Source organism: Episyrphus balteatus, chromosome 3 (assembly GCF_945859705.1).
Source record: "Episyrphus balteatus chromosome 3, idEpiBalt1.1, whole genome shotgun sequence".
Classification (NCBI taxonomy): domain Eukaryota; kingdom Metazoa; phylum Arthropoda; class Insecta; order Diptera; family Syrphidae; genus Episyrphus; species Episyrphus balteatus.
In genome coordinates, this window is record NC_079136.1 from 1,686,927 (window position 1) to 1,698,662 (window position 11,736).

Consider the following 11,736-nt stretch of genomic DNA (forward strand, 5'->3'; position numbering starts at 1 on the left):
TTATTTTCTTTATTTTAATTAAAATTATAGGATAGCAATGCCAAAAAAACACAGCAATTGAAGTTAGGTAAATTCTGTACTTGGTGAAAATCTCATCTGCCCAATAAGGACAACCGGGCATAGATTTATCCAAAACAAACTAACAGTACTTTGAAAATTAAAATACGAGTAAACACAACGGCAAATAAAATTTATTTTTAACATACTCGTTAAAAGCTCAATAATTCTAAAAATTCGAGGTGCCTAATATCTTGCTAACAAAAAAATATGTAGTTGTATGTTCAAATCGCTATGCTTATGCAGGAATGCTAACAGGCAGCTTGTTACAATCGACTTAATACGATATTTGGTTCAATGGACTGTTCAACGTTTTGGGCCTCCAGAACTTTATAATACCTTATAATAGGATATTGTAAATAAAAATTAAAACCCATTTATGTTAAGTGAGCAACTAAACCTTTTAAAAAGTCAATAAACCTAAATTGGGTTGGTTAACGACAGAACATTTTAAATCAATTTATTATAAGATTAAACCTAAGGCGTCACTATGGCGTATGTGGAACTTTTTTCCTATGCACGAACATTTAAAAGGAAAGAAATCCTTGGCATTGTTGACTATTACGTTTAAGTTATAAAATTGTTGATTTACGCAGATGACGTGCTTTAATCCAAAGTATCTGTTATTAATAAAGTAAAAAAATGATAGGTTTCAAATTCTTTGTTATGTTTTAAATAAAATAAAAAATATAAAAACTTTGTCTTAAATAATAATAAAAAATATAACAAAATATGTAGCAGGAAAAATGTCATTTAAATTTTCATTATGAGGATTAAATACGGAATTGTATATAGTATAAAAATGTTTCATGAACTAAATGTTTACAAAAATTATAAACTAAAAGATAGATTTAAATAAATATTAATTTATCTTATAGAAACCGCCACATGTCCAAATCATCAATGAAAAGATCATTTTGTTTAAATATTACCATTTTTCTTTCATTTTTTTATGTCAGATTCTATTTTCATTTCTACTTTAATATTTATATTTATATTTATGTACACATTTATATAAAAAAATATGAAAAAAGAGCAAAAATAGTTAATTTTATTATTTTGTTTTTCTTGTTGTTAGTCTTCTACTTTATAAACAAATATAACTCCAGGTTATATCATGTTGCTGCTTCTGCTTCTGCTAATGTTGCTGATCAATTATTCCATAAGATATCGGTGCACCACTGCTACTATCCAATTCAGCTTTAATTGGAGTCATATGTATTGTTTTATTGAGACCATATTTATTTCTTTTCAACTCAGCATGTATATGTTCAGCTTTATTAACTATAAATTTCGGTGGTTGTTCCTTAAGCATTGTTATTCGAGCTGGACATTTGATTTTTTTCGTTGCCATTGAACTACATCGCCATAAAATTTTCTTCTTATTCTCACTCATCATAAGGAATCGTACCCCGTTGGCCATTATTGCTGGACGACCACGTAACGATTGGGTAAAATAGACAAGCATATCATTTGGATTTGGTACAATATCATTGGCCAGGACAACTGTGAACAAAAAAAAAATCAAAAATGAAAAAGGTTAAGGTTATTTAAATGAGTCATCGAGATTTTAGTGTTAGAAAGTACTGAAGAATGTTTTTAACTAAAAAATACAAAAACTAAATTTTTGAAAGTACAAGTTTTTTTTTTTTTGTTAATGAATCGTTGTTTATAATTTTTATTGCATCTCATTTTAATTTTTTTTTTCTTTTTGTTAAGACGAACGAACATTAAGTAACTATTTTTATGTAAAATATATATAAATGTATTGTATAGGTTTTTTTTATTTAATATTTTTTTTTTTATTTTTAAAAAAATAAAGAAGACTTTTTATTTTTATTTCTTTTGAGTTTTATTATTTGTCGACGATGTAGAAGTTGTTTGTCGTTTTTCAGTTTTTATATGACAATGTCGATGTATCTGACGAAAATCATTCGGATCGAATTTATTCATACAAATTAATACGGGACATCGTATGCGGCGATAATACCAATGACAACGCCAAAATAAGTTAGTTCTATTCTCGTTATTGCGAAAGTACTTCAATCCATCAAGGAATAGGAGTTGACCACCGCGTTTTGATAGTGAAAAGTTTATTTTCGGATCAGTCCCAGTGTACTGTCCTCGACCTAAAAATATAATAAGAGAGAATTTTTGTTTGTAAAAAAAAAAGTTTTTTGTAATTTATTCGAATATACTACAATAACAACAAAAACATCCATTTATTATCAATTTATCTTTTATATATTAAATATAACATTCAAATTGCGATTTACAATTATCAATTGACAATTGATAAAAATTAAATTTCGATATTGTATTACTTAATTTACAAAATTTTGTTAATTAAAATGTGATTGAAAAATTCTATTAAAAAGTTGATGAGGGTTACCATAAGCTAGGTTTTAAAACAGAAATTTTAAGTATTTATCAATTATCAATTGATAATTGACCTTTCGCAATACGAGTCATAATAAAAATAAAAACTAATTTCTTCTTCATATTTACATAAATGTATTTTCCAGTTCTTTTCTCTTTAACCATTTTTTAGTCTATTTTCTTTCTTTAAAAAAATAATAATTCACTCTTTTAGTATTTTTTTTGTGTTTGTTTTTTTGGGTTTTCTTCAATTTTTGTAGCTTAACAAAATTTTTTTTCTTTTTTTTTTGTATAAAGAAAAACAACAATTTTTTTAACAAAAAATTAAATAATAAATATAAATTATATTCTATTATCGACATTAAGTAACGTCGCTAATTCTTCTTTCGGCGAGATTATCGGTTTCATTTCGATGTCATTGTTGCTGGACGATATTAATGGTTTGATTTCGATATCATTGCTAGTTGTGTGTCGGTGTTGATGGCATAAACGCAAATTTAATGTAGTTTCATCATAAATTGCTATAGCTGGACATTTTTCTTTGTAATAATTACTACATTTCCAATATTGGCGAGAGCCACGTTTTTTATTGCGGAAAAATCGAAATCCATTGATGACAAGTAGTTTGCCTCCGTTCTTTTTTGAATCGATAAAATCAATGCGAAAGCCTGTAAAAAATAAAATATGATTAAATAAAAACAAAAATTAATGGAAATTGATTTCATGAGTTATTTACATATTTTTTAATAATTTTAATTTTATATATAAAAAAATTAATAATAATAAAACAACAAATTGTTTTTTTTTTTTTACTTTTGTCAAGGTTTAATTTTTTTGCTTTTAATTATTCTTGTTTCGGTAGGTACAGATATTTCATATTAATTACTAATGGTTTGATTACGGCACTTTATTTAAAAAAAAATTACTTATTATTAAAAATTAAAATTACACCTATCGTGGAATCCGAAGTGATTAGAGATCAGGACATGTTCATTTTGATTATTAAAAGACTTTTTTTTTCTAATTGTAGTACTTCTGTGCACCACTGTACTGTGTTTACCATGCGTCGGCAAGGTAGTGGTATTTAACCTGGAAAGGATCAGTTCTTTGCACCAGATATGTTTATAATTTTAAGCTACACTTTTTTTTTAGGAAATCAGCAGCTTTGTATTGAGTTGTTGTCAGATATCTTTGACGTTGGTAATAAAAATTTTGTACTACTTGTAAGAAAGGCTGAATTCATAAGCCCATCACTGCTCTGGCATCACAACTTTTTGTATGAAAAGAAAACACTACCTTACCTAAAAGGCATCATGTTTACACCAGAAATATTTCTGATGCAAATTTTTGAGGCGTTTATGAAATCAGCCCTCATTAACGCAGTGATGCTTTGCATCAAAGAAATTGGTACAAACATAATCGTTTGTAGATAAGGTAGTGTTTTCTTTCCATACAAAAAGTTGTGATGTAAAAACAGAGATGCGTTTATGACTTCAACCAAAAATTTAAAATGATTCAAAATGGCGATCTGAGTATTGGAAAAATTAGGTTCAAAATTAGGTGTTCATAACCAAATTTTTGACGCCATTTGGTTCAACAGGAATCATGAACAAATGCTTCAATTTGCACCAGGACTTAGGGCGCAGCTTTTTATTTCCGTTTTACAGTTTTACAATAATGGTTATAGTGGGTAAATTTTTCCTTAACGCAAAAGCCTTAACAAAAAATGGATACATTTTCACTGCAACAAAAATAAAATATTTAATTTAATATTTCGAAAAGCATAAATCATATAAAATTGGAATATAAAATACACTCAATTTCGCTTAAATTTATGAATTTTTTCCAACACATAAAACTTTCAGAAATGTTTTTACTACAAATCGTATTACTAGTTTGTTGTTGTAATATACCTAGTTTTTGACGGAACTCACGCTTTTATCCAAAGAATTTTTTGTTGGTTTGCTTTACGTTACGAGTCGATGAAGTGACCAAAAGCTGGAACAAACGTTCTCAACTTGACTAACTACTATGAATTACGCCATTAGTGACCCATGTATGAGTACAACATAATATGAAAGACTTCAATGTGTGTTAAATTTTACTGTAAATGCTATTTTTCAGCTTTGAATTGTTTTTTTTTTTGGCGAAATGCAGTTTTTGCATGTAAAGTTTTAAATTAAGCACACTGCAACCCTTAAGTGGATCGTAGCCATTGGAACATGGAGCTAAAAAACGGATATCTGGTTTAGTCGAACTACCAAATTGAGACCTAAAGAATCAACTCGAACCAAGTTTACCTGCACTACGGTATGTCTAAGAGCCAATTTCAATACATAAGTTAAGTTAAGGGATGATGAAGCAGCCTTTCAATGCTTAAGTTTAGGATTGGTAAAGTATATTCGCACTCATCTTTATTATAAAATTTGAAATTAATCGTATCTACATATATATTCGAATCTAGCTAATTCGTTAATCAACCATTATAAGGAAATATGTTTTTGACATTTTAAGTCGAACAAAATTGCGTTCATCTTCATCTTCTTGAAGGGTTAAAAAATGCAATAACGATCAGTATATCACAATTGATATTGATGTATCGTTAAATATTGCATTGATCAAATTGACAACCTTAACAGATGGGTAAATTTTTTTGTTATATATTGATTGTTAAGGTAAACTTATTTATTAAGATTTTTGAGGATGTTAATGTACATCAATTTTTGTAATGCTTGTTTCATACATTTAAGTTTCTCAGTGCTGGACTTAAGTAGTCTTGGAAGATACTAAGCACAATTAAAGCTATAAGAAGCATACTTTTAGTATTTCCATTTAAATAATTTAGTTAAAGTTGTTTTAGTAAGAAAAAAAAAAAACAAAGACGGCTTAGTGCTGAAACGATGTAAGACATGAACTAAAACGAATTCAAAATAACTGCAGTGAGTTAACCTAAAATCAGTTAAATTGATATTAAACTGCTAAGTTAAGATATTAAAAATTTAAATACCCTAGACTAAAACCTTTTATAACAAAGAAAAAGAAACTAACAACTATTTTCTAATTTAATATCAATCACTGTTGTACATGTTTTTTAAGATATCTGACAAAAAAAAAAAAAAAATAACAAACTTAATCATAATTAGTAAATAACATTCGGATTCCATGAAAGGTGTTACATAAATTATTTTGTCTATTGATTTTTTGATTATCTACAAATGAGAATATTCTTATATTTTATTTATTTATTTTTTTTTTTTGTCAATATTATTTATTTAATATTTCATGTTTAATAATTTCATGATTATGTACTCCTTTAAGAACACATTTGGTTGGTACTTCTGTACTAGTTATTGCTCTAGCCTTACAATTATTATGCCATTTTGTACATTTCCAATAAATATTTGTTCCATAAATATTATTTTTAATAAAACGATGTCCTTCATAGCACAATAATTTATTGCCACGTGGTGATGTTGTATATTTGATTTGTCCCCAATTATCAAAAGTACGGGCATCGAGAAATTTTGGCTTCCTATTGGATAATCCGCTTTTGGTTCGGTGCATTGAATTACTTGTTGGAACACAGCGTATAAAGCTTTCTGATGGTATGTGGAAGGCTTGTGCCAAGTTCAATGATATGCAATGATCTAGAAAAGAAATATAAAACAAATAAATATAAAAAATAATTGGATTTTTAATTCAAAATTTAAAAAAAAAAAATGTTAAGAAAAATTTTATGATAGACGAAAAGTAAATAAACACGTTTTTTTTTTTATTGTTTTTTCATTTTTTATTTTATAATTTTGAAATCGTTTCTATCACGTTAATCCAATTAACTTTGGCGCTATACAATTACAAGAAAATTTTCCTTTAAATTTACTTACATACATTACAGCTAGAAATTAAATAAACACTAAGAAAATGTTATCCCATTTTTTAAACTCGATCAGTTAATAATAATTGGATTGGATCAGCCTTCAAAATACGAATGAATAAACAGATCACTTTGAAAAAAAAAACGTTTCGTTTTTTATAATCATTTAATTTTCCTCAGAGTATAGTTGGTTTTCTCAATCCAGTCATTAAAAATTTAACACGGAGGCCAACACCATTTGTGACCGTTCTTTTTCTAGTATAAACAATTAAAAACTATGGAACATAAATAAAATAGGTACAAAAACATCTTTAAATTCAGATTGGCTTTTAAGCTTTTAAGAAAAAAAAAATTCGTTCTCTGCAAAGGGACGATAACTCTACTTGATAAAGTCATAACAAATACAGGTTGTGTGTTGCCGCTGTCCCTCTTCTATTTGGACACCTCGTCCTATGGAGTGGACGAGAAACATGGAATAGCCAATGCTTTTATAAAGGCAAGTTTAGGAATCCTTAAAAAATCGATTAATAATGAGGTAATAATGAGGGAGAAATTACGATGATGGAGAATGCAAGGTACAGCTCAAGCCATTTAGGCGATCAAACTGGGCAGTGGAGGTATTTGGTTGATTTGGAAAGGAAACCACTTTCTTGATTTCTGACATCCTCGTCAACGTCTAAACCGATTTCAATAAACATTTTTGTGCGAAAGCGTTTTAGTAATCCTTATTTAATAACTAAGAAAAAGCTTCAATTTTTGATTTTTAAGAAAATTTTCAAATTTAGATTTATTGAGACTTATTTTTGAAATTTTTGAAATTTTTTGTTTTTGAAAAATCAATTGTTTTCAAAACGGATGAATGAAGTTTTTTGATAATTTGTTGGTCAATAATTTATTCAGAATGGCATACTAATTTTTATTTAGAAAAAAATTTTAGTATTTTTATATGTATATAAAAAAAGAAAATAAATGTGTCCTCCAATTTTCAATAAAATTTTTAGCGAGGTAACCATTGGAGCCGAAATTTGTCCGATTTCATACGAACCTGTCCGAAGCACACATCGAAACAGGATTCGTATGAAATTGGAGAACTTTCTGTTTTATAAATCAGCGACCGACAGCTGCTTGCACGACGTTCCACTGAGTCTGTAAGCAGTCTGATTGCAATTTCATATTAAACACCAAGTCATATTAAATCAGCTATACGTATTAGGAGTTGGCAGTTTAGGGTGTTAAACCGTTGAACGATTTGCCATTTCCACCACAAGTCCAAGGTCCGAATCCTAAGACTTACCAATACTTTTTTTTTAACATATAATTTTTAAATCATATTATTTTATCTACAGCACACAACCTGTTATTTAACAAAATTATCGTCCGTAAAACAACTTTAAAGACAACCAATGATTAAAAAAAAAAAATTTGGAGTTTATCGAACTTGTATTACATTGGATAACCGCCAGGTTAAGTTAAACAACAATTTTGAATATAAATACGCCCCAATGTGTACCTATAAGGAAGAGTCTGCGCTGGGTACTTAAACCAATTTCGAAAGTCAAACAAAATTTGATGCAATATAGTAAAACTTAATTTAAATTAGGTACGTTATTTTTGTTATAAATATTAAAATTAATTTATTTACTATCTTATATAAATTGTGAACCTTACTGTTTATTATGTTACAAAATTTAATGATTTTTTTTTTTTATTTATGGGAGATATAAATCTCTTCTACAGCCACCATTACACTCACCCACTCAAGTAATTTGTATGAGTATGTACAATGTTTATATTTGTTCTGTTTTTACAAGTTTATAATAATCCAGAATACGTTCATGATTATGTACAAATGATTTGTGTAATATTTTTTCTATACCCTTTTCATCTTTGCCCGTTACAACACGTGCTTTGCATTGTAGAGTATCCTGAAATAGATTCAACAATCATTATTTAATATTTCAAGATTTCCATATTATAACTTCACCTTTTTTGAACATATCCAATAAGTTCGATGTGTTGATCGACGATTCTTTACATATTTATAATTGTCATAATCAAGTAATATGCTACCACGTTGACCTTTAGTAAAAACAGCAATTTCTAAAATAAAGGATATTAAAAGTTTTTTGTTGTTAGGATAAAAGAAAACATTTACAGACATTTTGGTTTAAGCATGTTTCTGAAAATTAAAAAAAAAAACACTTTTACCTCATCTACACTACAAACTTTCGATCGGCCGACATTTTAGTCGGTCTCTTAGTCAGTATGAAAATGTATGAAAGCGCCCACACTAGAACGTTTAAGTATCGGCCGATGAAAAAGTTTGAATGATTGAAAAAAAAGTTTATATTGCTACACAATTGGCTTCAAAATAACACTCTTTATAAGTCAATGTAAATTTCGTAAAAGAAAAATTGTTCTAAGTTCCTTATCCAAAATAAAAACCTCCGTTCAGAAGTTCAATACGACTAACTTATGCCTGATTTACAATATTGGTCATTTAAATCGTAAGCCATTTGGTTAAGTTACGATTTTTTTGGGTGATTGTTTGTTTTTGACAGGAAATAGAAGAATGTGTTTGAAAAAAAGGAAATTATTTGGCCAAACATCGAAAACTGGATATCAATTTCACTATCGCAACGCTCTCGTCTCGCAATATTGTGAATCAGACATTAATATAACTCCTCAATTTTAATAGAGTCATTTGACAGGTAATTTGATAAAAGAAGTCAAGTAATATTATTCCTTAAGAATAAAGTCTTAGATTTAATGAAAATAAAGGTTGCCGCTTTTAAAAAGGGAACTTGTATGTGGCTGCCTTTTTTTTACAAAAACTTGCATACTTTCGTATTTTTGCCCAATAAGTATGAAGTACACTAAACAAAACTTAAGAATTTAGATCTACAAATATAATTACCGTGTTTAAATGTAAAACAAAGCTAAAAAATGTTTTTTAGGGTATCACTTTTTATTTACTAAAAACCTAAAACATACATGCAAATCACGAAAATGTCATGTAGCATTTTTAAGTAAATAAAGAACAAGTATTCGGTAACTCTGTATAATTGTTAGAAACCATATTTTCAACCAACTATAACATTTGATAGAATTAAATAAATTAAGGATAAGGGATTGCCTGTTTTTTTAAATATATGCCCTAATGCCTAATTTGAGTTTAGGTTCATTTAACCAATCTTAAAAATGATAATAGAATAAAAATAATTGCAATAGAATAAGTTCCAGTTAAAAAAAAAAACACATTTGCCTCACAGTTAAAATTGGCCTTAAGGCCTTTGTCCCTAAGAGTTCAAAAATCTATTGAAATCGATTGCGGCTGAGTATGAAAATTACTCCGTTGCTATCAAACATAAACACAACCTTAGTTTTGAATGAGTAAAGTTGAAATCCAACTCCGGATTGAATTCGGGATTAAATTTAGTAGACCATAATGATGAACAAAAAGCAGCAATTAAATCATTTACTGCTATTTTCCATTGATTTTATGTGCTAATTTAATTAATCTTTAAAAGTTTTAAATCAAAACTTAACTTAATATACTTTTATTTTGTTCCTTAACCAAATAGAATAAAGATTGTGAGATTATTTACTGCATAGGTACTTAATTAAAAAATATAATAAAATGAATGTTGAAAATTTATGACGAACTTTAAAAAACACTACGAGCACCATCATTTTTATGTAGGTTAACATAAATATTTATTTCAAAAACCGTTAACATCGTTATTCGAATATTTTGATTTGTTCTACTAAATACATTTTTATGCTCTACATCTAATACATATATATAAAAAAAAGTAAACTAATAATAACTTTTTAACCAATAAACTCAAAATCATAATCTCCAAATAATTTATTCTCCGATGGATGTCTATATTTTCTAGCAGGTCGAGGCTTTCTGCTAAATTCTGCCGGTAGGACACTTTTATTTTTTGCCACTGCACCTGAACGTTTCTTTCGTATAACATTTACTGGATGACTATGATTTAATGATTGTAAGACAATTTTTTGAACTCCATCAATAATATTCGTTACAACTCGTGCGTTACATTTTAAACTTCCCTGAAAAATGAAAATAAAAATAAATTAGAAGTTAAATTCGACATAATATAAAGAAGACTTACCTTCTTAGCACATATCCAATAGATCTTATAGCCACTTCGGCGATTTCTCACATATTGATATCCATTCGAAACCAATAATGTACAACCTCGTTGGCCAAGGGTAAAGGAAACTTGGTTTTCTTTGATTATAAAACCATCAATAACTTCTGGGTCAAATGTTGCTACTGTTTTGGGGAGGGCACAACCAAGAAAAAAGAGAGAGAAATAATCGTTAGCATTAAAGTTGGTGAATAAGTTCTGTCTTTATTCATCGTCATCGTCAAATAGAGTTGTATTATTTAAAAATTAAATAAAAAAATAAACAATATTTTATTATATTTCACATAATTTAATTTTCTTTTTTTTTTTTGTTTGTTTTATTTCTATAAATGCAAATTAAATTAAAAAAATTCATATTTTTAGCTTTTTGATACAATTTCAGCTAACTATGAAAATATATTATGTATTATTAGTTTTATTTATATTTACACAATTTATTTATAGAAAACAAGAAATGTTTAACTTAAAATCGTCATTTATGTTAAAAAAAAATATATTCTTTTTTGTTTTCTTCTTAAAAAGGAGCATGATTATGGAAACCGCATTTAATAATAACATCATGTCGTGTCTCTTCGTCAATTGTTACAACTCGCGCTTTACACTTGTGTATGCCAGCTCGGGCACATGACCAATAAGTCTTTGGCCCTGATGATTTATTTCGGGTGAAACTATACTCGCCAACTTTGAGTTTTCGACTTCCTCGGAATCCGGTAACGAAGGAGAAATACGTTGATGATGATGTACCTAAATGAAAAATAAAAAAGTGTTAAAACAGAAATGGGTATGTTTAATGGGTTTTTATTTTTTCATTAAATCATAACATCATTATCCTTCTTTTCTCAAAAATAAAGAGAAAAAGGAGAAAATAAGTAAAATATTTTTAAAATTTTTGTATTAAGATTTAAGGTGTTTTTATTTATTTCGTATATTTTTTTAATATCGCTAATGATTATGGGAATCACATGTAACAATAACATCATATCGTGTCTCTTCGTCAATTGTTACAACTCGCGCTTTACACTTGTGGGGACCGAAAGATCGGGCACATGACCAATAAGTCCTTTGGCCTACTGATTTATTTCGGGTGAATAAATAATCGCCAACTTTGAGATGTCGATTTCCTCGGGATCCGATTACGAATGAGAATTGCGTTGGTGACAATGAACCTGAATAAAAAACAAAAAGTGTTAAGACTGAAATGGGTTTTGGGTATGTTTAACGGTTTTGTTTGTACTAAATCTTATC

General features: G+C 28.0%; 3 protein-coding genes across 3 annotated transcripts; all 3 read right to left on the reverse strand.

Moving 5' to 3' along the window:
- Window positions 1–1,830: 1,830 nt before the first annotated feature.
- LOC129915355 (uncharacterized) lies at window positions 1,831–8,993 on the reverse strand. The gene is made up of 5 exons (XM_055994853.1): window positions 8,295–8,993; window positions 8,187–8,235; window positions 5,802–6,083; window positions 2,566–3,104; window positions 1,831–2,186 (listed from the first exon to the last, which is right to left on the reverse strand). Exons 1-4 carry the CDS (start codon window positions 8,469–8,471, stop codon window positions 2,779–2,781), a joined length of 834 nt encoding a protein of 277 aa, XP_055850828.1. The 5' UTR covers window positions 8,472–8,993; the 3' UTR covers window positions 1,831–2,186; window positions 2,566–2,778.
- Window positions 8,994–9,027: 34 nt separating this feature from the next.
- Window positions 9,028–10,695, reverse strand: LOC129913199 (uncharacterized; the record flags this gene model as incomplete). Its single annotated transcript, XM_055991755.1, has 2 exons — window positions 9,028–10,390; window positions 10,453–10,695. Coding segments are annotated over 2 exons (489 nt in total), but the record flags the coding sequence as incomplete, so codon positions are not given.
- On the reverse strand, window positions 10,579–11,251 carry LOC129913200 (uncharacterized; the record flags this gene model as incomplete). Its single annotated transcript, XM_055991756.1, has 1 exon — window positions 10,579–11,251. A coding segment is annotated over one exon (246 nt), but the record flags the coding sequence as incomplete, so codon positions are not given.
- Window positions 11,252–11,736: the final 485 nt, after the last annotated feature.